The sequence below is a fragment of the Corapipo altera genome, unplaced genomic scaffold, assembly GCF_003945725.1.
Source record: "Corapipo altera isolate COAL_440 unplaced genomic scaffold, ASM394572v1 61411, whole genome shotgun sequence".
Lineage (NCBI taxonomy): Eukaryota > Metazoa > Chordata > Aves > Passeriformes > Pipridae > Corapipo > Corapipo altera.
In genome coordinates, this window is record NW_020884875.1 from 8651130 (window position 1) to 8678448 (window position 27319).

Below are 27319 nucleotides of genomic sequence, written 5' to 3' on the forward strand. Positions count from 1 at the left end.
TTTTTCCCAAAAGACGTCCTTTTGCAGTGACTCCCGTAGAGACTGCGGCCGGGGACTCATCTCTTCGTCCCTCCTCCTGGCTTGGGCAGCCTCACGCCCCCCTTCCCAGGGCTGTGTATAGGTGCCCAAAATGGCTGGCGGCTGTGCGCGGTAGGAAGCGCTGGATAAGCAGCGAAGTCCAGGGTCGGGCGCGGGCGGGTGTTCGGTAGTCCCACGGTCCTTTCACCGCCATGAGCAACATCTACATCCAGGAGCCGCCCACCAACGGGAAGGTGAGGCAGCCGAGGCGAAGGTCGTGGAGAAGTTGTATGTTGCAGGGGTATGGGGGGACGCGGCTTGTGTGCGTATGTGGTGGTGCTTTTCATGCTGGGCTCGTTTGGTTAAAGTTACTCCGAGGTGATGTCGCCCTTAAGGACGTTACCAGAGTCGTAACACGAGGCGTGATATGTGGATACATAATATAGAAGGATCCCTGGAGCATTTAATTTCATTTCCTCTCTTCCCGATTATATCTTAACGCCCTTAATTTTGTTACGACCTCTCACTGAATGTAATGGTAATACTTGTAAGAGAGAAATATGCCTTTGGGGATTTATGGCTTTTTTTTTCCGCCCTTTTGTTTCATTATGAAGTGATAAAGAGTATATAAGTTTCTATCATGTGCCACGTACCAGCCACGTTATTGTATTATATTATATTATCATGGCCAGTCTTCTCGAACAAAGATTTGGGAAGGGCTCTACCCACATTTGTTACAAGCGCGCTGGTGGCTAAAAAGGCCAATACGAGATAGACAAGTCTGGTTGCAAAAGGCACAGCAGAAGGACTCCTTAAATGGTAAATTCTGCAAGACACGATTCTTTCTGCGTTGTCTTTTCTCCTCAAGAGTGATCCTGTGTGCATTCTCAGAGGAAGCAGCAGCGTTATAGATGGTGTGTCTCCAGACCTCCCGATTGGAGGCCAGAGTAGACCAGTTATGGTGATCAATATGGCCAAAATGTTGTTTCAGGGAGTCCTTGAATCTCCTCTACAGGGCTTCTCTTTTGCGGCAGCCAGTGGCAAGTTCACCATAAAGCAAGATCTTAGGGAGGCGGTGGTCCTTCATCCTGGAGATGTGTCCTGCCCAACGCAGCTGTGTTCTCATCAACATGGCCTCAATGCTTGTGACTGCTGCTTGTTCTAGAACAGATGTATTGGTCACATAATCTGACCAATCAATCCTAAACATCCACTGGTCAGATTATTTTATACATTCTTACTATACATATCAGTTCAGAGTTGTATATCAAGTTCTGGAAACGCCATCTAGAACTAACAATAGCTATACAACACATTTAAATGTTTATCACTGTTACTAATATACTAAATTCAGATGTATTTTTAAAGTAAGCAATGGTATTCTTTGATCACTGACTAACTTACAATAAAGCTGATGATGCACTTATCTGTATTTTTGTAGGTTTTGCTGAGAACAACAGCAGGAGAGATAGATATAGAATTATGGTCAAAAGAAGCACCAAAAGCGTGTAGAAACTTTATCCAGCTTTGCATGGAAGGTAATGATGGGATAGCAGTTGTTGAAACTACTTCATATGAAATCTTCCTGCCTTTTTTGTAAAATAGGGGTTATAAATATGTTTTAACTTTAATACTTCAATAAGTTTATTTCTATTTAAAAACAGTTAACACTCACACGATGTTTTTCAAGGTTGCTAATGAACCTGGTGGAGAAAAAAAATTGGATAGTTTTCTCAACTTTAGCAGATGATGCAGTGTTACTGAAACGGTGCCTGTCAGAGGTTTGGAAAGGCTTACTTTCAGCAAGTCTCTACAAAATATAACTTCTTTAGTGTGTGTATGAGATGGCACTGATGCAACATTGAATATCCTCCAAAATTCTCATTTCTGTGTCGCCATATTTACTATCTTTTCTTTTTTTTTTTCTGTGAGTGTTTCTGATTTTTTATTTGCTGTATTTTTTTGTTGACAGAAGCTCTGTAAAGCTCTCCACTGGAGTAGTGGGTACCAAAATAAGAAGCTCCCTCTTGGGAAACTGTAACAAAAATTTGTGATGCCTTTATATGTTTTCTAACTGCTGCTATTATCCCATTTTTGCATTTATAGAGTGGCTAAGAGTTCTTTTCGCCTTCATCTGTTAAGCAGAAATAGCAACCTGTTCTGTGTTATTACATCTATAGGTGAAATTTTTTGACATGGTAAATCAGTTTCTTAGCCCTTGGTAAGAATTCACTTATCCTCAGTGGGCTTTTTTTCCTTTCCAATTTTTTTCTAACTGCTGTGTAGTATCCTGTGCTTTGTATAGTACATTTGAGTATTTCTTGTGAGTATCCTGGGATATAACCACCCATGACTATATCTAGTTATGGTGTGACATTTGCAGACCCTGCTTTGTCTTAACAGCATGCTGCAGATTTATTTTTGTTCAAAAATAATAATAATAAAAAAATCAACCAGAAATATATGTCAAGTAAAGTTTTCATTCCTTTTGTTTTCTTATGATCGTGTAACCTTTTTCAGATAGATAGATAAGATAGATTAGATAGGTAGATAGATAAGAAGATAAGGAGAAAAATGTGCCACCAATTTCATTTTGCGAAAATTATCAGTTTAGGCACAGTGTAAGTGGTGAAAGGGGTGACATGTGTTCTACGCTGGTCCATGGAAGTGCTAATCATCTGATATATGAATATGGCTGATGTTGTATGTGAGACATTGTGTGAGGCAGAGCATAGTAGTTCTAGCTCTCCTTTGAAATGGATGCATCGCAATTATAGTATCATTCCAGTAAAAAAACTTAAAAGCTGAAAAGAAAGTAGTTGATCAAGATCATCTTGGTAGTGATGAGCAGGGTCTTTTGCAACAGAAACATATGACAACGCAGGGGGGTTTTTGTAAGACTGTGTGGAATAGAAGGGAACTCAGTGGCATCAGCAAAATCTACTGCCAGTACTTGCTTTCTGGGACTAGAGTCTCTGGACATCCCTGCATGATCTATATGAAAGTTTGATTTTGAGACCACTAACATGTATTTAATGTTTTATTCTTTTTTCCTCTTTATTTTAGAGTATTACAATAACACAATATTTCACAGAGTAGTGCCTGGCTTTATAGTGCAGGGAGGTGATCCTACTGGTACTGGATCAGGAGGAGAGTCAGTCTATGGAGCTCCCTTCAAGGTGTGTCTCTGTATATCTCATGCATTAATTTTTGGTTATTCGCTATCAGTTGTTCTTCCTGCCATGTTATGTTGTGAAAAATCAAATGTTATATGAAACGTGTGCAGTATTTTATTTCACATGCTGCTTCAGTGTGTTTGAATATGTCTCCTTGAACTGAGAGTTCTTAAATCTAGCTATTCTGATATTATGATAAATGTATAACCGTATTAGCATGAGCTTCACGAAAGAAAATTGGGGAGAGGAAGAATGAAGATTAGGTCTTGAGATATGACAACTCAGAAGTGTTTGTGCACATTATATCTCATTCAGCAAAGGTCTCTGAAGGCTGTATATGTGTCCATTGGTATTATTGTTATCATCGTGGCTCATCACTTAGCCAGGAGGGTCAAATCCTGAGTGAAGCTAGGCAGTCTCAGTGGCTGTGTTCTGTCCTGCCTGATATTTCATTTCAGATGTGGGAGGCTCATGACTGAAGGTGCATAACCTGTCTCTGGGCCTTGCATCATCTTGCCCCTAGACTTGGACATTTGGCACGAATGTGAAGTTTTGGGAGGGATTGGTAACTAAGCAGAGAACAAAACAAGTATTACCAATACTGTAGTAGCATTGCTGCTTAAAATTAATACTATCTCAATACAGCAGTGTTTAGAATTGTGATGTTACTATGGTATTCATGTATTACTCAACACTTTCTCTTTGCTTTGAAAGGAGTCCTATTTTACCTTCTTATGGTAAAGAAAATGTTCTTCCTATGGATTTTTGGATAAATGTATTATTACAACCTCTTATTGTGGTTACTTTCAGTTACTTTACATGAATTATGATTTTTCACATAAATACAGTGATTCACAAGAATGGTACTTTTAGATGAAATGTATGAAATGCAGTTACTTTTTAAAACACTTCTGATTTTCTTAATGTTGGGGGGTAATGAATGCAAATAGAAATAATGAATAACAGTTGATTTTTAGGGAACAATTGGAAAAATAAAATTAACAAGACAGAAATTTGAGGATTTTTATTAAATAATACGTCTTTCTGTTATTGATTTGTCAATAAACTTATTTTGTCAATTAGTTTCTAATTTTTTGTTTGGTGTTCATTGGTTATGTGTTTATGGTTTCTTTTGAAGGTTGTTCACTTGTTTGGATTATTGTAGGCACACAGGATTAAAAATATTGACTAAAATAATTTTCGCTGCTCAAAATAGAAACTTCTAAATATAATTGTGGCACTAAGTTTGAAAATACTTTGGATTTATTACTGTCTGAATTTAAAAAAAAAATTTAACAGCGTATTTTCTGTGTGTGCATGTTGATGTAAATAAGACATAGCTAAAGAAGTGAAAAAAATAATTACAGACTTCAATGGTACTGTTTTCTCTTCGGTTTTGACAGGATGAGTTCCACTCACGACTGCGATTTAATCGAAGAGGACTTGTTGCTATGGCAAATGCTGGGCCCCATGATAACGGGAGTCAGTTTTTCTTTACACTGGGTCGTGCAGATGAACTTAACAACAAGCACACGATCTTTGGAAAGGTCTGCTATGTGAACTAGAGTCCCAGTTTAAGTTTGACAGTAGCTACTATAAGTTTCTCTGAAGGCTAATTTAGTGTTGTTTGCTGCTACGTACATTTGAAATTTATTTCACTGCTTTCTCAGCTGTCTCCTTTCTCTTTGTTTCCCATATCTGGCAGAAGTGTTTCTATGGGTTGTTCTAATTATTCTGTACTTTGCTGTTGTTATTCTTCTAAATTGTATTTTCATGTTGTGCTGCCTTTAAATAGTCTTATTATTATTATTATACCTCTGTTTTATTAATTATTTCATCTAATACTAATGATATTTAAGAAAATCGTGTGCTTAGATTCTAATTACTCAAGAAGAATCAGGAAAATGTAAAACATAGAATGAATTTACCACTCTTGTGATTTACTTAGAAGAAAATAAACCAAATATTTTTTTATTTCAGTGGTTTTTGTTTTCCTGTTTCATAGCTCACGAATAAGAATTTGACATCTTCCCCTGCGTACATTCGCAAAACTACCTGTATTCCTTCAACTTTTGTCATTAAATTTAGAAACACCAAACCTTTGTACATTGTACTTGCTTTCTTTTAGAAGTCTTACATGCTTACAGTATTTCCTACATAATTTCTATTTTCAAAATTTCTTGCATAATAATTGCCTTGCATTTTGAGGAATAAATAACAAAAATTACAGGCAAGGATTTTCAAGCCTTTTTTATGAATTTGCCAGGTTACAGGGGATACAATATATAACATGTTGCGCCTTGCTGAAGTAGAAGTTGACAAGGAAGAGAGACCTCTCAGCCCACACAAAATAAGAAGTAGTGAGGTGAGTATGTTCTAGTTTGAAAAGTGATGTTTTAAAATTAAGTGTTCAGAAAACTTGGCATATTGTTTTAAAATACTGAATCATTAAATTACAACAAAATACTTACTAAAGATGTGTCTAAAATTCTGGTTTTTTCACAGGTTTTGTTTAATCCATTTGATGACATTGTCCCAAGACCAAATAGAAGACTGAAGAAGGACAAACCAGAAGAAGAAACTAAAAAGTCCAAAGTAAAAGGCACAAAGTAAATATATGCAACATAAGCACTGGTTAATTTTCTTTCACCTTTAGTTTGCAGCTTGGCAATTTTTTTGTTTCTATTTCTGCTTATGAAGCACAAAATGCACCGAGTAATCTTACATAATCTTAGCAAAATTTACTTCCCTGTTTCCAAGGTGGATCTAGTGTCTCTCTTTGAAGTGGTTCCTGTGCATCAGCTGAGCTGTGACTGCTTCATGCATTGCGATAGTTGCAAAAGTAGAAGTCAGCTTGAGTCTTTCCCATATGCCAGGATGGGCAAGCATGTTACTGAGATGACACTGCAGTTGAAATGTACTAGTAGTAGTAGCTGGGCCATAACTCAGTTGTTTTGCACTTTTTGATCTTATTTTGTCAACTACCACTTCTCTTCCACTGAAATACTTAGCAAAAGGCAGGCATTTTGACATGGCAGATTTCAGTTTCTGTGAATGAAGATTCCTAGTCACAAACAGGCAATGAAAAATAATAGGAAATCTGAAGTGTGCGTGCTGTCGGTTCTGCTGCACAAAAATAAAACATGTTGCAACTGCCTGGTTCCAATGTCACATAAACAATTAACTCTTAAAAAAAAAAATTAAAGGTCGTTATTTCTTCTAATTACGTTCTGTGGATGTGTGCACATTTGATGCCTTTCCAAGCCATCATATCTTGAACATTTTGTATCTGTTACTTGAGTACTGCTCTGTTGAGGAAAAAAAATCAAAAATGCAACAGAGCTGTCATCATATGAGAGTCAGTGGAAGTTACTCAAGTCAGAATTTCTTAAATTGTGTCTTAACATTTTCTACATGGTGCTTCACTGTCCTTTTTTGTCTCAGGAGTTCAATAGAACGTGCTTTGCTAAATATTTACAGCTTGTAGCAAAACAGCATGTTGTAATTGTTTGGAATTGGTATATTTAACAGGACAAGAAGTTTTTTGAAATCGCACAGAACATGAAAGTAAGATGTTTAAAGATAATGGAATATTACTAAAACTGTATTTAAAGTTTTACTAGAAAATTATTTTTCTCTCTTAAAGAAACTTTAACCTGCTTTCCTTTGGGGAAGAAGCTGAAGAAGAAGAGGAAGAAGTCAGTAGAGTTAGTCAGGTACTGTATCAAATTATCCTCATTTTTCTTTTCAACTTAATTACCTTTCTGCATGTTTGTGAAAAGCGTTAAAGTTCCTAGTCTTGTTCTTTTGTATGAGTTTTGAACAATACTAGAAATTGCTTCAGTTTTTAGGATTCTACTGTTTTAACATTTTGATAAAAACAGAGGTTTTTATGACTTTAAAGGTGCCTTCAGTTACTGCAGGGAATTCCTACATTTCCATGAACATACTGTTTTATAGTATAGTTCTGTGTCTCCTGTTTAAAATTCATGTAGGTGATAGGTACTTCTTTCTTCTTCAGCTCCTTAATTTAAAGTGTGGGATTTTATGGTAAAATACTTGAGTTTTGAAGATCATCTTGTGCATTACCAGTGCATTCTTAGCTCCATGTTCTTATGTGTATTCATTATTCTGTGTGCAAAATGAAGTGGGGCTACTGTGGAGAAAATAGTCCATTATCATAATTTAATGTTGCACTCTTGCGAATTGTTCACCTTCACAGAACTAGGGCTGCATAGGTAGTCTTTGATCCAACACTTCTTTCCCTGACTTTGCAACTTAAATAAAGTTAATTTAAAAACTTTTCAGTAAGTCGTTACTCTTGTTTCTACCGCCGACCAAATTATTTCACTAGAGCCCTAGGCTTTCTACAGTTCAGGTACCTCTTTGCTTCAGATAGTGAACAGGATACATGATCCTGAGTCCTGTACCACATAAGTGAAAAATGGTGGTCAGTCCTCAGGAATTAGTTAAAATACAAAAGAAAAATAGTGAATAATGATGGACAATATTACAGTGAAATGATGTCAGTCAGGATGACAGTAGAGTAGTTTTAAGTATTTTTCTCTTTTTCAAGTTGCCAGTCAGACTAACTATACTTGTTTTTCTTAATATGCTGATCTGTGGTTCTGCTTTTGATATATGTCTGGCTTTTAATACTGCATTTAATTCAGTTGCTTTGTTGTTTCTTTCTATGCCAAATACTTGCTTTTCAGTTTAAAATTATCTAAATAGAATGTGGCTTTCATGATAAGCCTAATTTCGGTGTTGTCATGCTGTCTTTCAACTCAGCCTTAAAATCTCATTCTCCTGTTTGTCATGACTAAATTATGGACTAGCTGTACCTGGATAAGTAACCACATCAAGTGTTTATGAAAAAATTCTGTTCATTCTTTACAACAAAATAAAACCTTCTTTTCTAAACCTGTTCCTAAAAGGTCTAGATCAATATCTTTGTAGTTCTGGACATTATCTTAATGTTGATTGAGTTGAAGTACATGAACATCAGCACTAACTTTCATTCTCTTGATATGACAAATGGAAGGTCAAAATTAATAATGAGATCCTTTGACATTTACAAACTCAAAATCCTTCTATGTTTTTCTTTTTTTTGCTGGATGCAGTAAGTCTTGCTTGTTTCAGTGTAAAAAGGGTGTACTTTGAAGGACAGAGTTTGAGGAAAGTCTGCAAGTAACTGAGGAATCCTCTAATAGATCTGGGAAAAGGGAACGTTTTCTATTAATTTTTAGTGTAGTGAGGCTGAGCCTAAAATTATTTGAGGAGCAAATGAAAACACAATATAAGGTGTTTCAGGGTATCTACACTTAGTCTACACTAGGAAATTTATTTTACCTTTGCTGCAATGCATTATCAGCCTCTTATTTCTGAGGCTGTACAAAAAAGGGCAAGAAGAATAACTAGGGATATGGATCACAGTAGCTTTAAAATTTAAAAAAGGGAGAGAGGAAGGAAAATACGAGAACAATTTTTTCGTATTTCCTGCAGTATAGTGATTGATACTCAAAAATAAATGAACAAATAAACATACAATTAAAAATCTATTTTTCCCTCTTGTAATTTGTGAGCATTTATGCCATAAAACATGATTAAAATTATAAACGCTTTCAAAAAGAAATTAAATGAGGGATTAGGGCCATTGGTGTCATTTAAGTGTTACAGGTCAAATTGTGTCTTCTTTAATAGCAGAGTCTCTAAATTGATATATTATAGAGAGTATGAATCTTAAGAGAGAAAATTTGTGTACCTCAGGAGGTTATAGGAGGCAGAGATGACAGGGTTAGGGAGGACTGTGTCAAGGAGGGGCAAGAGCAGAACACCTGCATGAGGGAGGGTAAGCGAAAAGGCAGAAGTGATTCCAGCACAGGCAGTGTGCTTACCAAGAGGGGTACAATCCCACAGCATCTGGTTATAGCAGGCAGAGTTGGTTCCTCGTAACAGGGTCCAGCAGCAGTCCTGAAAATGGCAAGCAAGAACCAAGGCTGAGGTCCCCAACCACAGAGTCCAGTCAGGAGCAGCAAGAGATGGGAACAGAAGGTAGGACTGGAGACAAGTTTACAGCGTGGGTCCAACAGGCTCATCTAGAATAGACACATGTATACTTTCAACATTGTTCAGGTGGTGAGTATATTCTTGGGCCTGAGCTGGAATGGTGCTCATGGGCACAGGAGCTCCTGGTAAAACCCTTCAAGGCCGCAAAGGCTGTTGGTGCGCTTAGGGATCTGACAGTGGGCCCACCACTGGTTGTTGATCAGTGTTTGAACTGAAGCTTTTGATGTCCAAACTGCTGATTGTCTGTACTTGTTTGGAGCACTTTACAATACACCCACCCCCACTCCAAACACACACTGCACCCTGTTGCTGAATGTGTTAGTCTTTGTTTTCTACATAATAAAAAGTTGAAGTTGCATTTAAATGGGTAAGATCTGTCCACACAATTACTGTGGAAGGATTATGCAGTGCATCTGCAATGGAGACATTCAGGTAACAATACAGACTGTTTCTGTAGCAGAGATTTTCACTCCGATTTCAATCTGAAATTGAAGTATATTTTTCTTTTTTTTGGATTATCATGGAGAATGCTTTCTTACTGTAGTCTTTCTGCCTGAAGAGCTTATGTATTGTTGGATTTATTTGACTCCTTGCCTCAGTAGATGATTCCTGCAGGATGTATTCCAGGTTGATATATTGCAGTTTGTTAATTTCTTTTTTTTTCTCCTAAGGATCTAATAAATGTTCTTCCAGTTAATAAGTACTGCCTTGTACATGGTAGTTCTTTGAGTTGTCATGTGCCATTGTTGGAAAGTCAGGTCTTACCTCTTCATTCACTCAAGTGTATATGTGCTAGACTGTATCTTTATGATATGTGATTATTGGCATGACTAAACAATCTCTTTCTTATTTTTTTCCTCTCTTTGCTTTAAAACTAAGTGCACTGATATTGCAAAAATATTTTTTAAATTCATGGAGTCAGTTTGTTGCTTCTCTTTCTGGAACACTTTCTCTGTTCTTCTGCTCATAATAATGTTTATGCTTACTAGTTAGATGAAAACTAACAAGAAACAAGTTGCCTTTTTCTTACCATAACCTTTTTTCACTGTCTATCCTCTTAAACACTGAACTAAATAATATCTTTTTTTTTTTTTCTTTTAACAGAGCATGAAGGGAAAAAGTAAAAGTAGTCATGATCTACTGAAGGATGATCCACATCTGAGCTCAGTTCCTGCTGTCAAAAGGTTAACATGTGGTTTCGAGTTTCCAGTACAGATTTACTTTCAAGTTATTACACCCAATTAACATCATGTGTACTCATTTTTTGTCTGTCACTCTTTAAGAATTTAAGAATGCTGGTGCTGGATCTGAGAAAAAATTTCTCTAACCCACTGTCACCAACATTGGCCATCAGTGGATATCCAACAAAGAATTAAAGCAGAGCAAGTGTAATGTTTATCAGTGGTTTCCCAGCCTCCATCAACTTTCATCTCAAGGGACTGTCAGAAATTGATATGGTTCGTCTGTTTAGGGATCTTAAATAGAGCTCTCTTCAAAGAATGTCTAAAGTCCCTTGTAAAATTATTTCTGTTCACACCATCCGGTCTGGTACAGGAAGAAGTATCTCCCCTTTTTGTTCTGAACCTGGCTGCTGCCAGCATTATTTGATAAATTCTTACTCTCATTCTGGAAGAGACAGCGAGCAGTCAGTCCCTTTATACCTCTCTTTACCACAATACTTTCTTAGACCATCTCTTTTCTAGCCTAAACTTTTGAAAGTTTACTCAAATTTTCTTCATGCAGAAGTTGTTCTCTACCGTGGTTATTCTTGTTGTTCTTCCCGACTCCCTAACCCTGCTTATGCTCAAAAGTATCTTTTTTTTTTCAAATCTAAAAAACACATCAAAAATGAAGTGAATCATAAATCTATATGCTTGTATAAAGTTGAGTTTCTTCTCTATTTCTTTTTAATACTTGTTAAATTCTGATTCTAACCACAGTCAATATATTTTCATTCAATTTTCTCATCTTAACACTCAACTCCAAGAATTTGCTTATCATAAAATTGTGGAGTAGCTTACTTTGGAAGGGACTTAAAATTTACTGCATCCAAACCCCATGCAACAGGCAGGGACATCTTCAACTAGATCAAGTTGCTCAGAGCCCCATCCAACCTGGCCTCAAATGTTTCCAGGGATGGGACATCTACCACCTCTCTGGGCAGCCTGTTCCAGTGTCACCACCCTCATGGTAAAAAATATCTTCCTTATATCTAGACTGAATTTACCTTCTTTTAATTTAAAACCACTACCCCCTGTCATATCACAACAGGACCTGCTAAAATGTCTGTCTCAGTTTTTCTTATAGAGCCCTTTAAGTAGTGAAAGGCTGCAGTAAGTATTCGAGTCTTCTCCAGGCTGAATAACCCTGACTTTCTAAGCCTTTCCTCGTTGAAGAGGTGGTCATCTTCATGGCCCACCTCTGGAGTCCTTCCATCAGGTTTCTGTTTTTTTCTGTGCTGAGTATCCCAGAGCTGGATTCAGCAGTTCAGATGGGATCTCATGAGAGCAGAGCAGAGGGGGAGAACCCCCTCCCTTGGCCTGATGGCCATGCTGCTTTAGATGCAGCCCAAGATCTAGTTGGTTTTCTGGGCTTCAATCATGTATTGCCAACTCATGTCCAGCTTTTCATCCACCAGCACCCCACGTCCTTCTTGCAGGGCTGTTCTCAGTTTATTCATCCCCCCATCTGTATGGATACCAGCAGTTGCCTTGACCCAGGTGCAGCACCTTATTAATATAATTTATTACAACATATTTAGAGTTTCTTTGATGGCCTTGGTTACTTATTGATTACCTAGAGCACACTTCAAAGCCTTGACTTTTGTGACTCATTTGATATTCTTTGCTTTTTCTCTAACGTAAGTTCTTCTTTAAATTGTGGGATAGAAAAAGTTTCAAGGCTTTTCATTATTAATTTGTGTTAATTAACAGTGGATATGTTAGCTTTAGTATATTCGAATAGATTTCTTTTTTAATTCACTAAACTGTAGCTATATAACAAATTAAAATTTTGTTGTTAAGCTAAATAATGCCTGTATAAGGAAGACTTTCCAAAAATAAGCTATTTGGAATTAAATGCTTTTATTGTTTGATGTATGAAATCAAAAACATCTTAAGTGAGTTTTGGTGGGTTTTTTCTTTTAACTGTATACATTATTGTTTTGCTTGGATAGCTCAAGATATGGTTAGACTTCATCCATTGTATGAAAGTCCATGGTTTTAAACATTTCTAACTAGGAAAAATTGTGATAGTCAAATGATAGATTATATTAATTGATACTTTTAAGATGAATGTGATGATGACACAAATGACTAAGTTGACTAAAATTTCAGTAGCTAACCAAACAAAATTTTTTATTTAAGAAATGGGGTTTTTAAATGGTATTATAAATCTCCTCTAGAACTTCAAAGTAATTGCATTTTTTTCTTTTTTTAGTGGAGCAGCAAGTGAGGAAAAGGATTTGAGTGAGGTAAGTAACACTTTTTTACAAATAAGTCTGTTTTTTACTGTGTGCAAATTAGATTTTCTTGGGAGAACAAATGCTACTTTAGAGATTTTTGAGAATTAGGTCAAGTCAGATTTCCAGCAAAAGCTGGAGGCTCTTTCAGAGCTCTGAGGTTTGGCCATTTTGAACATACACAGCAGGATAGAGTTAGCACACTACCTACTGTATTTTATAGAAACTGCTTATTCTGTATTTCAGTCAGTAAATTAGGTGTATGGGATTACGGTATATGGGTTGTGTACCACAGAGTGACAAACCACCGGCATGATAAAAGCCTTGAAATTGCTTCTAAAAAAAAGTTACAATTAAGTTTGTCATGAATAATGATATAACTGCAGTATTTGAAGGTGAGTCTGCTTATGAGCGAGAATCCTGTTGGAAAGGTTTCTTCCAAGAAAACAAAATTTCAATGCATACTTATCACTTAAATTGTATTGATGAAGACTGCCACCTCTGAAAGACATGAAATCTGAATAATCAAGCAGTAACATTCAACTAAACATGGAGAGTATTCAAAATACAAGAAAATTGTCATGGTTCAGAGCAAGCTCTCTAGCTGTCTCTGTCTCTAATCATAGGTGATGGCAGTGTGCCTTCGAATTGCTGTTGAGACAAGGATAAAATATTTGACTAGGAATATAATCTCCTGTTCCCCAGACTGAATCCTGAAAAGTGCTGTTTTATATATCTATCCATCACGCACAAGTACTAAGTATACTGTTCACTGACGCACTGTGGAAGTAAAGGAAGACCATAATCTGTCCAGTTCTTCTGCCTAAAAAAAGTCTGCTTGCACCCTGTTCCCTCCTGCTTTTTCCAGAAGGCATAGTATGAGTTCAGGTTTTTTGACTCTTCTCCGTTGTAATTCCTTCTGTGCAGGAGCTTTTAAGTGTTAGAAGGTTTTGGAGAATGCTATTTAATTAATAATTCCTAAGATGTTCAAATAGCCCTTTGTTAAGTGAACTGGATTCAGGGAGTATAGAACGTGGACGTGTTAGGCTGAAGAATAAAAATTTAAATAAATATACCTGATTAATCTGAAGTAGGAAATAGGAAGACTTTTTTTTTTCCTGAATAGATATTCTCCTTAGATTTCATTTAATTGAAAGATTTTAGTTAGGATCTAGCATTTCAGGCAGTTACTGGAGTCTTGTGAAGTGGTACTAGTATTTTATCATCTCTCTTAAGAGTTATTTCAATTAACATGTCACAGGATCACTTTCACATTTACACGGCTGTGACATGTTGGTAGTTTTATAGCCAATCGTATGGTCACATAATTCTTCCAGATCTCCCTGCATCCCCCAACAAGTCCCTAGCGTATAAGAGAAACTTATTAATATTCCCTAAGCACCTGGCCTTGCTATTCATGCTATTAAATATCATCCTGTTTCTCTTACTGCACTCCTCAAAGTCATACATTTCATTCTCTGAGAGTCAGATCCTTTGTATTAACAACACCATATAGCTATTTCTTAAGATGCTTTTTGTACCCAAGTCTTTAATTCATTAAAGCATTATGTGAAATGTGTTCACAAGATTGAAAATTTTTTCCCCAACGGTGTAATTTCTCCTTTTTGCACAATTTGTTTTCCTCTCCCTATTTGTCAGTGAGCTGCTGAACAGTAAGGTTTGTGCAGTATTATGTACAAATAAAACTTGATATCCACCCCGCAATTCAATAACCTTTTTAAACAGGAAAATCATATTTCATACAATAGCCATTAGTCCTGCTCTCACAAAGTATCACAAATTAAAATTACATTTTAATTTTCATAGTAAAGAGAAGAATAGGGCAAGTCCACCCAGATAATAACAGCAGCAAAAAGTAGTACAGCTTTCAGGCAGGCAGTTTTCCATTTCTGTGTCACATGGGGTACACCCATCATCCAACAGAACAGCCCTTTTGAGGTGTCAAATAGTTCAGTCTGGGTGGAAATGTGTTAATTCTATTAGTTGATAATGAGACTTCTGAAAAACAGGAGTCTAAAAGATAGAAGGTCAGGTGGAGTTAATGAGACAGACGAGGGACTGAAAGAGAAGACTAGGCAGGAGAAAAGAGCAGAGTTGCAGGAGGGAAGAGATTGAGGAAGAAGGTTATATCCTATTTTCTCAGTTTTCTAGAAGAAAACTGGTAAAATCCTGTGTAAAGTGAGGGTAATATTAGGTTTGGGAAGTAGGGAATTTAGCTCAGTGGGAAAAGGTGAACTATTTTGTCTCTCCCATTTTAAAATACAATCCATGGAACTCCTCTCCTGTTACTCAGATTTCTGTAATTTTTACTAGCTTACTGCTTAGCAGTTGCAATATGTCCAGAGATTGCTGGTTTTATTCCAGAAGTTCTCCTATCCAACTGTTTCAGTGAAATACTCTTACCTAAGCCCTAGCCAAATCTCCACCAGGAGTCTGTCTTTATCCTTGACTGTAAACGCCTCAAACACAGTCCTGTCGCTTTCTTTTCTGGATTCTACCCCCTGCCATTTAGGGCTGTAGTCACCTATCTCCTTTACAATTTATTAAGTAAGCACATCCTTCAGAAATTTTCATTATCTCCTTTGTCAAACAATACCTTTCTGGTAAATTAAGGGAAATGCTCATCCTGTTCCACTTTTCATCTGTTTAAAAAGAGCAGACAAACATCCACAACAACCTTTCAGTTATTTCACTGGAAAATATTCAGCTCTTTTACTGTGCTAAATATTCAGAGATTTCTTTTTGTATTCCTGGCTGGTCTTCTCTTGCCTAAATCTCAAATCTAAGTATGGTCGTCTGAAGATTCCTAAATAGTGACTTAAGTACAGCTTCTGAAATCCAGCTCTTGATTTTTCTCTTCTGTTCCCAAAATTGTGCCCCTTGCTGCTTTTACTTTTCTACCCTCTCTCCCTCCATGTTTATGGACGTGGTCTTCATGGTGCTCTTCCTCCTAACTGTCCATCACAGCCAGGACATACACGTGGTCTTCAGAGTGTTCCTTTCCAAGAGCTTACATCCTGGCTGTCTCTTGGATACAGTCCCCAGGAACACCATTTTTAAGTATCCTTTCTCTGCGTGGTTAAAATTAGTCATGTAGTATCTCACACTTTTCTTTTGCTGATTAGCATCACACCAAAGTAAAAGTAAAAAGATACACCATGTAATCTTTGAGGTGGCATTCTTCCGTTAAGGTTCATGCAGACCTCCTTCTTCAAGGAAGAAAGTAATCAAACTTAGATCCCTTGATCTGATCAGGCCACATTTTCGTTCTGCAATTATTTCTACCTCCAAATGTCTTTGAACAAGGTAGTTTATCTCCTTTTGCCCCCTGCTAGGACCTGTGTAGCAAGTTGGGATGATTGATTCCACAGGTTTTCACAGCCTGTTTTGATCAACTTAGTATTTGTAAATTTCCTCACAGAGACTGATGGGCTAACTTCTTCCATCTCATCATGACTGTAGTATAGCCTTGTTGCAGGCAGTTCTTGAACTTTGGTTTTCTTTTAGTGGATACTGAAAGTTTAGTGTATTGCCTTGTTCAAATTTCGATTCGTGAACAATGACCAGAGTAATATCACATTGCTATGATGTCATCTGTAGACCTGTAAGAGTTGATAGTCTACAATAGATTGGTTTTAATTTTTTTAACCATACAAAAAAAATGTAATTCATGTATGAAAAACTATTATATTTCGGGGTTTTTTGTTCCCTTTGAAGCAAATTTTTTCAATTTGTTTGAAAAGTTTGATTTGAAATGAAGTATTTTTCTTTGGAAGAGATTACATTTATAAGAAAAAATTTCCATATTCAACATTTTGTAGTAAAAAAATCTAAAGGAGTTTTACCATTTCAAATCAATAAAGGAGGAAGAAGAACATGATGAAGATGCTGATAGTGTAGACAATGAAACTGCTAGTCATGAGAGATCTCAAATAAAGGAACGCATTGCCAAGAAGTTGAAAATTGATACAAGTGAAAATGCTAAACAGCAATCCGAAGAGGAAGAAAATAAGCCAGAAAAGAAAACAACTAGTCGCAGGTAAGGGTTGTTTTATTTGTTGTGGTCTTTTTTCTGTATGTTATTTACAGGTAAAGGTTTTCTTCTCAATTCCAGTTTTGCAGTTATAATGTTGATAGGGTAAGTGTAACTTAAAAGTACTGCCCCCTGCCCACCTCGAACTGTGGAAGTTGAGCTTGCCTATTGCTTTCTCATTTCTTAGTTTTGTTTGGCAGTTTGAACCAAACAGGTAAGTTACATTTTGTTACACTCAGCACTTATTGATACCTTCTATGGGAGTTTTATTTTTCCCTGTGAGTCAGAAATGAAGAGCATTTATCTTTGTCATGCCTTACTTTGTCTTTCTACTCAGTTGTAAGATTGAGTTTTGTAGCTTTATCTGTGATAACATGTAGTGGTTGTCCATCACTGAGACTTGCAGAAAACAAAGGCTTCCTAGCCATCTCGTGAAGTCTGGTTTAACAGAGTAATCATTCTTGCAGTGTACCGGCTTTTCCACACTGCAGTTGGTACATCAGTTTTTCTTTATGGACATAAAAGCGTTGGGTTCCTGTCTTGTAATTTAGCTGTGCCAGTCTTTGTGAATGTCTGAACTGATTAGAACTCAGTTTTCCGTGAGTTAATTTGTTTTCTTGGAGCCTTGTGTCTTGACAGTCTTTCTTGCAGAGTGAGTTTGGGAATTTCTGCCAAATAATGTTGATATTGCATAAAAACACTCATCACGTATGCAACTGATGAGTAGTGGCTCTGATGTCAAACTTACTAGGAATTATTATCCAGTATTTCAATAAATATGGATTCCAGAAGTTAGTGAAAAATTAAGACCTTGCAGTTAAAAAGTTAAATTACTGGGGGAAACATCAGAAAGGTGGTTTAGCTTTTGTGCTCTTAACTCTGCACAATAGCTCTAGAAACTAAAATGTTCATGGGATTTAAGTGGGAAATCGTGTCCTTTTCTACATCTTCCCCAGTATTGATTTGCATCTCAGAGTCACGTCAGGTACAGTCAAGAAGCCTTTGTAATTTGAGCAAATCCAAATTGGTTCCACTTACTTTTTTCTCAGACCTAGATGGTGTTACTTCTGAAGTACCTCATAATTTTATGTTTGCTGAAGAGAGGACTCAGTACACTTAATAGCTGGAGATATACAAGCAAGAGCATTTGACATCAAAGACCCAGCACAATAACAAAAATAAAGATACAGTAAACAAAACCTGTAATTTAAATGGACATTAGTTTTTCCTCTCATGTGATTTCCTTTTAGTTAGAGGCAAGGCAACCAACTTTCATACTTAGTCAGACTTTATGTAGTCAGCAAGATCTGTATGGTCAGATCTGTAAACTGATGTTAATCCATTTCTTTTGGAACAGCACGTAAATCTGATCTTTTGTAGAGTCATGTGACGATATGTACACCATGATAAAACTCTAATTCATGAACATTGTTTTTTAGTTTTCATTGTTTTTTTCTCTCTACAAGAGCATGTAAGTCGCAGTACTGAAATATAGTGTCATGATTTTATGGCTATGTTAGATATGACTAGGTACTTTTACAAAGAACATATGTGAGACATCTTGTAAAAACCTGTTGCCTTGTTTTCCTTTCTGATGTCTTTGAAGTTGTGCTGTTTGCTGCTTTGGGAATTGGTGGTTGTATTATCTTTGCTGTAGGCAGTTGGTCCACAGGAAATATACTTATGTATACTGATATTGATGAGTATGATGGATAACCTTGATCTCAAAATCTGTTTTCTAGTCCTGTGGTTGAGATTGATACATAATCCCACTGATAAGTTACATAAATATTTATCTAGTGTCAATTAAAATGGCTTTATATTAGTATGTTGGACAAGACTACATGGTGGTAGTTTTCCTTTTCAAATCTTGCAAACACTGGGCTGACAGTTTTCTGACTGCGGAAAGAAGTAATTCCTGGTTTTCAATACTCTTGCTTTCAGTGATTGATTAGTCTTGCACCCTAATAATGCTTGTGATAATGCCCGTAATATTCTCCAATACAGAATAAGTTTAAGCTTCTCAGATAAAATGAACTGTTCTTATCATGGAGACTGAACAAATACAGATTAGTGTTAAATAGCTGTATCAGATAGTGGAGGCAAGGATTCAGACATTTGAAAGGACTCCAAGAAGCTCTATGAAAAAGAACCTTGAAGTATATGGCAGCAAAACAACATCCTAAGAATAGCAAAAGACTTCGGAATCTGTTTGTATTTACTACCTACCTGTCTGTACAACCACCTGCCCACTAATCAGTTTAACTATCTCGGGGGCTGTATAGGGGTAGCTGCTGGAAATAAAATGGTCTAAGGTGTAACAGCAAGTTTGTAGCATGAAGGGAACACAAAGCTAGAATGAGATAGTCAGTGCCCAAGCTTGTATGATGTTTTGTCCTGTTTTCAGAGACATGTATAATCAGTCTGTAAGCTGCTGGCTCTGACTGTGGTTATCCATTCTTTCAGGGTAACAGTAGTAGTATTATAGCCGAATGGGTTGTCTTAACTCAGAAGAGGCTTTTATGGGTTGTATTTTTAGCAGTTGGGAGTTATAGCCTTGAGTGACACTGCTTAGTATCACAAGTAACATAAATTTCTAGACTTACTGTTTTCCAAATAATTGTCTGACATCCTCTGGCATGAAAATCAAAGCCATTACTGTTTGTAATAAAGTGTTATTAAATTAGAGGTCTGATGAGATAAAGATAAACAACATAAAGTTTCATTGTCTGAAATAGTGACTATTTTCTAATGTACTGGAGATGATAGATACTCATGGGTGTTCACCACTCACTGTAGTCAAAGTCTGTGCTGATCAGAGGCAGAGATGTGGGAGGTGCAAACATCAAGCAAAAAGTTGGATTGACCATACTTAGCTTGAGGGTAATGTCTACTAACATATCAGTGGGCCAAGAAACATCTGATACCTATCAAAATTGCTCATCTTATCAGATATTTAAATGTGCTAATAGAATAATTGAACTAAGAATATTTTTTTCAATGTACTATCTTTAATGTGCATAATTTTTTTTGCAAATCTGTATTCATTTGTATGGGTCCTGTTTCTTTCAATACAAACGCATAAGTGAAATCTGAAGGTTGCACATGTTTCAGAGAAGCAATATGGAAATAATAGACACCATCTTAAATTCATGGTACTGAGATCCAATACCACTTCTAAATGCAATCATGTTGAAATGCTCAAATGGTGAAGTTAATTTTAGTCATTTCAGTATGCAATTTAGCCTTCTGTGTATGTTTTAAAAAATAATTGCTATACTTTAAAATTGTATATTAGATAAGAAACCTGAGGAAAAAGAGTTTCCCCCTAATTCTGGCAAGTTGTTAGAGAAATTCCACAGGTCTATTGTTTTTTTTATACAGAGCTTAAACCTAGACTTCAAAGTATAGAACAGGTGCTTACATGAAGGAATGTATAGAGATAGAAGTGTTTGCCATCACTGCAAGAGTAATCAACTTTATCAGCATTACATTGAGTTTGTAAAATGGCAGTGGCTTAAGATGACCATCTGAAGGCTTCAGAGTAAATAGTCCTCTTCTAGTTTGGTAATTAAAAATATTTTTTTTACAGTTCTTTATATCCTGTAGGTGGAGCTCGGGCGCTACACATTTCTCATTACCAACTTTAAAAATTTTCAGTGCTTTTTGTTTGCAAGACATGCAGTGTGGAGTGAAGTACAGTTGACTGTGCAGTATTTCACTGTGAAGTCAACAAATTCAGTTGCATCCTTATACTGGAAGTGTTATTAAATAGCAATATGGAATAAGTGCATAGAGTAGCTAAACTACTGAGGAAGAGAAGCTGTCTTCTTTTTGAGTAGTTAACATCACTTAAATTTAACTCTGTGTTTCCTATTGTATATATTTCTCCTAATAATCCTATGATTTGTGGTTGAACTAAGTAATCACATTCCTTTTTAAGGTGTTGTTCCTCAGACTTACTTTTTAGTTAAAAGACAAGGTGAAATAACTTGGACAAATAACTTGCATCCTCACAGTCCTTTTGTCATCTAGGCGCAATAGTAATGCTAGGCAGGAATTCAAGTTCATGCTAAGTCCATTTCAGACTGGGCAGTAAAAATTACCTGTGGTTAAGTCGCTGTAACATTTTCTTAGCATCTGAATAAATACTGATACACTGAACATGCAAGTTTGCTCTCGTAGTACTGTGGTGTGGAAAAGCCAAAGCTGGTTGTACGTTATCACATGGAAGTCTTATAGAAAAGACCTTTAAATCAAAACTTCTTTTTTCTCTGTATATCTGCAGTTGTTATGAAAAATTACTTGGATGTTTTGTATTCACAACTGGATAATATTTGTTAGAATATGTTGTTTTAAATGCTTTTACTGTGCACCTGTTACCTTGTGCTCATAATGCAGGCATTATAGTGAAAAGTAATAAAAATCATTTTGGAGACTCAGATAATTCTACAGTGGAACAATTTGTCATTCCTGTCATTGTTGAAAATCTGAAACTTCTTTGTTATTTGTAAGTTGCATTTCTGTGCATCTGTGGAATGCATTCAAGAGCGCTGAGACTGATGTCATACAAATCTGCTGACTATAACCTTTATTGCAAGGTGGCTGATGTCATTGCAACACTGCTGTATGTGATCTTTCAAACACTGTGGAAATCCCCTGACTGGAGGATGTTGCAGATTTTCACAAAAGGCAGTGACCATAGGGAGCATTCAGTAAGCCTCACTTTGACCCTAGAGCAAATCACAGGGTAGGTCCTCATGGAAGCTATTTCTGGGCAAGTGAAGGAGAAAATGACTGGAAATAGTCTAATTCTGTGCTACAGATTTAGCAAAGGCAAGATGAGAGGGCATTGGATATCATCTGGTTTGAGCATGAGGCTACAGTAGATGAGTTTTTGAGGTTCCTTCCAACCTGAATTCTTCATGATTTGTATTTTTTACATTTTTTTATTTTATTCCCCCCTTAGACTCTGCTGAGATCTGGAAAAAAGAAGTTCAGCAGCTCTTTAGTCATTCTGATTTTTTGTAATTAAGTTACATGTACTGTATTTGGGTATTTTATTATGCTTCTACTTATTTAAACTTTCTCCAGTATGTCATTTTGTATTCAGGAAGTTACTCTTTTTGTGAATGTTGGCTGACCGTAAGTATAGCAATGTGATGTCAACACCATGTATTTAGAGCTACTTATGTACTTCAGAATGTGAAGATTTATCTATTTCTGTATAGAATTATATTACTTCTTCACAATAATTACTATTTCAAATTTATTAACTGTACTTCTATCCTTCTAGCATTTTCTTAAACCAACTATAACTTACTGTCCAACAACAGAATTTTTCAGTTTAGCATCAGGAAATATTCATTTTATGTTAATAAGACTGTCTTTTGAGTTCCTGAGTAGAAATTCTCTTTACAACTGACTTCAAACTTCACTATACTTATAGAACTGTTGCTGTTTTCATACAGCAAATTCGGGTGATCTGTTAATAGTATTTTAAGCCAAAGGAGACCATTAGATAAACTGTGTATCTCATGCCATAATTTACTGCCAATTACACCTGCACTGAACTCACTATTTGGCTACACCTGAACAGGAAAGGCATTCAAACATAATTTGTAGATATCAAGAGAGTGTAGTTCGGTCAGTATTTAGCTAGGAAGTGTAGTCTATTCCAGTATTTAGATACATTGCTCCTAACAGTACCTCATCCAGTTTTACATTTTAATTTGTCTGCATTTAGGTTGTAGCAAATTAATTTTTTTCCTGTGCCTTTTTCTGAAATTCAGTACAGTATGCTGTATTTTTTCTTACTTCAACTACTTAAATTCTTATTGAGTCCTTTTGATAAGCTGTACATGTCGAGTTCTTTCAGTCTTTCACTGCAAGACATTTTTTCCAGTCCTCACATCACTTTATGGATTGAAGTTTTTTTCCTTCTTCAATTTTTCAACATTCTTTAAAGCACTTTAATCATTAATCTCTTATTAGCCTTGATAGTGCTGTGCTCAGAGAGCAGCAAGTCTTTTTTTTTCTTACTTCCACCTCCCTCTTCATTCATAGATTGACCATATCAGTCCTTGCTGGTATTCCACTGATACACTTATGTTGCTAGGTCTTTCCGGATTCTTTTCAGTCATCACTCTCTCAGAACTAGTTTCTCATTTTGTACACTTATTCTGGTTTTTACTTCCTAGATTGTGGCAATTAGCTGTCTTTGGCTTTTATTTTGTTTAGCAAGCCTAGATTGCCCAGTAGTTCTGATACGAGAATTTGCTACTCTGGCAATTTGTGTAATTTACTACTAATGAATTTAGTACTGAGTTCCCTGGAGTCAATAGATATATTTCTAGTCAGTGATTAATGTGTCATTGACAACTGTTTTAAGCAGTAACTTTGTAACCCAATTCTCAAAGATGGTCTTTCCACATGGTTTTTTTTAGAGACTTCCTTACCTGTAAGTAATAGGATGCATATTTTCTTGTTTCACATAATAAGAGGGTTTATTTAGGCTGACTGTCAAATTAGCCAAGTTAGTTACCAGTCAAGAACTCATGCTGAATTCTACTAAGAAACTCCCCAATGTTACAATCAATACTCTGAAACCTTTTGGGTTTTGACTAGTGATTTTTCTGTGGGAGGTTTTATTGAATTATTATATTCTGACTTGCTTCAAGAAGTACCTTTTTGTGTGTAGGTAATACAGTACAAAATTTTTTTAGAAAAGGTAAGTTTCATAAAATTTAATAAAATGAATGTAAAATTAATTTAACTGTTTAGATGAGCACATGTAAATTGATTAGTTTTCATTTTTGAATGTGTAATGAAACTCAGAACTTTAGCTGCAGTTCATTATAGTACAGACAAACTTATTGCCCTTTTATCATGAACCTTTAAGTTGAGATTCAAAAGTCTTTGCTGAAGTCCATAAAGTGCCCGCTTTTAGAATAATGAAAAATATCTGTTAGATGCTAAAATGATAGAAGAAAAAAAAATCTGTCAAGTTTATATCACTAGATATACTGTACTGCTGTAAAAGATTATTGCATGAGATTGCCTTGACAGTTGCAATTTCTCCTGCTCTTGTATTTTTTAATTTTTTTTGTATGTTACTGTGCTGCCTACAATTTGAATTTAATTTTCCTAGAAATTTTGGATTCTTACGTGTGAGTGGTGCAGCTGGAGGGAGGGGATGCCATACAGTGGGACCTTGCCAGGTTTAAGAGGTGGACCTGTGTGAACCTCATAGAATCATAGAGTGTTATGGGTTGGCAGGGACCTTAAAGATCATCTAGTCCCTGACCCCCATGCCATGAGCAAGGATACCTCCCACTAGACCAACCTGCTCAAGGCCTTGAATGCTACCAGGGTTGGGGCATCCACAACCTCCTTGGGCAGCCTGTTCCAATATCTCAGCCCCAGTAAAGAGGTAGAGTTTGGATTATTATATGTGACAAAGTAGTGAAATTATCCAATTATTTATGAATTGACTTTGCAGCATAGAATATAGAAAGCTTCTGCCCGCTTGTGAAGATCAACACATTCTCCAGGATCAGCACGTTCTCTGTAGTTTTACGTGCTTCTGTATACAGTCCTTGCCACACATATGCCAAACTCAGCTTGAACTCAAGTGTTCAAGGGACATGCTTGAAGTGGTGGACTACCTTTGAAGAATTTTGGAGATTATGTCAGAAATTAAGTAGACAAAATAATGGTCTGAGAATTACTATCATATAGCACAATACCTAGTTGGCATTGAAAATGCATTGTAATGGTTCTGATTTACGCATACCTCCAGTGGTTTGTGGGTAAAACTCTCCTGAATTTTAAATACATTTAAAACTGTGTTATCCAAGAGAACGTGTCTTGTATTTTATTTCCGCAGCTATGATGTGCAGAAGTGTGTGAGCTAGAGCTACCTGAACATTTTTTATTTTTTTTGCCTGTGGTGTTGAGAAGAAACATAGACACAAATTGGTGGGAATTCATTGTCTAGGTGGGAATGAAAGTAATCTGAAAAAGGAACTTATTTTGATGTATTCTTTTAAATTTAAAATAATTAATTCTTTGAAAACACAATTTGGTTGGTTGTGTGTCTAATAATTGTAGTAGCTCTTCTAAGTTTCTACCTCAAAACTATAAACATTTAATTTCCATATACTCGTAATTTATAAACTGAAGGTTTTGTTTGTTTTTGTTTGGAAGTTTTTGAGGTTCTGTGAAGGTGTCTTTATACACTAGATCCTCAGAACAAGAATGTTAGATATTTTTAAGGTGCTTTGCTGGATCTGGACCATGGGTGATGTTAAACTAGAAAATCTCACACACATAAATGCACTATAGAAGTAAGAGGAGAAATGAAGAGAATTAGTGCTATATATTTCAAGAGTGTCTGAAAGAAGGGAGATGGTTTCAGAGTATTTTGGTTGGTATTGGTATCCTAATTTTATAATTCTGTCATACACAGAGTCACCCACAGGCCATGTATTGTCTTATGGTCATACCTACCTACACATCCGATGTTTATTTTGGTAGGCTTCCACGTTAATTTATGTGTATTTTGTATGCTTTGAGTGACTCATCTTAGCATACAAATTAAATAAGGACCTGAAACCAAATTGCTGATTTATAAATTGCCATTTGTCCACTGTCATATGGAAATTGCTCACTCCTCCAAATGTTCACATGACTCAATGATTCCAGTAAAATTCACATATAAGCCTGAGAACCAATGAAGTTCCTTTGGAATTTTACAGCCATTGTATGGCATGAAGGATAAAGGGAAGGAAGGAATATTTTGGCTAAAAAGACAGAAAAAGTCCTTACCCTTGGGATTGAGTAACTTTTTTTTTCTGTAAGGCTGTCTCAAGAGATTGTCATCTTGTGTTCCTGTCCACTTGGCCCTCTTTTCCAGCCAATTTTTACTCAACTAGAGTGTTACAGTTGTGGAGTTCCTTGTAAAATAGATTGCTTATACAGTAAATCAAATTAAAAAAAAAAGTCAGCTACCAAATCCGAGCCAGAAGTAAACTGTCATAGATAAGAGACTTTCAAGCAAGTTTTAGTGCTGCAGAAAGTGTGTGTGACCTTCTGTTCACATTACTCTAATAAAAGATATCAGTCTTATGGTGCAATGGGAACGGCCTCTTGATGGGACTAGAACGTTGAATAATACTTTTGTTTTAATCCTTTAATGTTTCATCAAGTCATTAGGTTATTAGTTTTTTTCTCATCTTCTCCACTTATAGCACTAATGCTTTGAAAGTACACTTAATTGATATTTTCTTTTGGTTTACATACTTCTTTTACTCAATGCATGAGGGATCGCTCACTTCATCCTGACTGTTTTTCTTGAAAGATAGGAATAATATTTGATTTAGCTAGCTGTAATGTTTTATATTTTATCCATTTTTCTTTAATACTATTTAGAAGTTACTTTTTGACTGATGAGGTTCTCTGTTTAATTATGTCTGAAAATGAAAATAATTGTCTACTTTTCCTTTGGTAAAAGTGAATTCTTGACTTATCTGTTTAACTTTAAGAAGCTAGTGTAATTCCTTTTGCTTTTTTTTTTATTTTGTTCAGGGAATTCAGTATTGCAGACATATTACATATAGAAAAGAAAAATTACTTCAGAATTGTTTTTAGAAATACTTTAATTTTCTGAATAAGACTAGTAGTGTTATCCTTAGTATTAAGGATTGCATGATTCTATTATTTTTTTCAAAATAATGTGGATTTTTCTGCCTTCTTTACCTTAATAACATTCATTCTAAAGAAAAAAATAATCCCAGACTTACTCTTTGTAGAGTTAATGATTGGCAGTAACTTAAAAGCAGACTATACTATGTTAAACACAAACCCAGATTGTTTGGGCACAAAACTCAGAATCCCAGCGCTAAGATTTTTCTTGGCTGAGCATCAAAGCATGTTAATAGGTATAGTGTTAGCCTAGGACAAAGACAGGATTGTTACTGTGGTATATTTCATCCTGCTGCTACTTGGCAAGACTCTGTATTTTTAGGTGAAGTCTGTGTGCGCGTTTGTCTAGTCACCTGGAAAAAAAGGATGCGTACATGACCCGTAAAAATGCAGTTAGCATGATGGAAGGTGAGAATGTATAATCCTTATTATACAGTGAATTGTTAGCACTGTATTGTGGGTTAGATAACATTTCAAAGAGCTAGAGTGTTCTCAGTTGTTTAGCTGCATATGTGATTTTTTTTTTTTCTGGTAATGTAATGAGACAGATTTAGCAGTGGTATAGCCGTGTATTTTTTAATTGCAAAATGTTCATGCTCCGTTTGCTTTCTTTGTTTCAATAGAGTTCAGTAGCATGGGAAGAGCCATTTTGAGTTTTTTCTTTCTATTATAGAATACACTTTTTGTAAATACAAGTGGTACGTTTTAAAGCAGTACTGCAGTGAAGGATGACTGCACTATGTTCAAACATTTTCTTTAAATATCACATCTGCTGTTTGACTCTAGATAGTCAATCTATATTATAATTCAATATTTAGTTATTCTTGCATGCCTTAC

General features: G+C 36.0%; 1 protein-coding gene across 1 annotated transcript in view; it reads left to right on the forward strand.

The window, feature by feature from the left end:
* Positions 1-2: 2 nt before the first annotated feature.
* Positions 3-27319, forward strand: part of CWC27 (CWC27 spliceosome associated protein homolog) — a 103777-nt gene continuing 76460 nt past the window's right edge. The window contains exons 1-10 of the mRNA XM_027635353.1: positions 3-272; positions 1460-1556; positions 3085-3197; positions 4598-4741; positions 5461-5559; positions 5700-5803; positions 6841-6910; positions 10368-10447; positions 12702-12735; positions 16608-16783. Coding sequence (XP_027491154.1) covers positions 231-272; positions 1460-1556; positions 3085-3197; positions 4598-4741; positions 5461-5559; positions 5700-5803; positions 6841-6910; positions 10368-10447; positions 12702-12735; positions 16608-16783 — 959 coding nt within the window. The 5' untranslated portion in view covers positions 3-230. The remainder of the gene's footprint in view (positions 273-1459; positions 1557-3084; positions 3198-4597; positions 4742-5460; positions 5560-5699; positions 5804-6840; positions 6911-10367; positions 10448-12701; positions 12736-16607; positions 16784-27319) is intronic.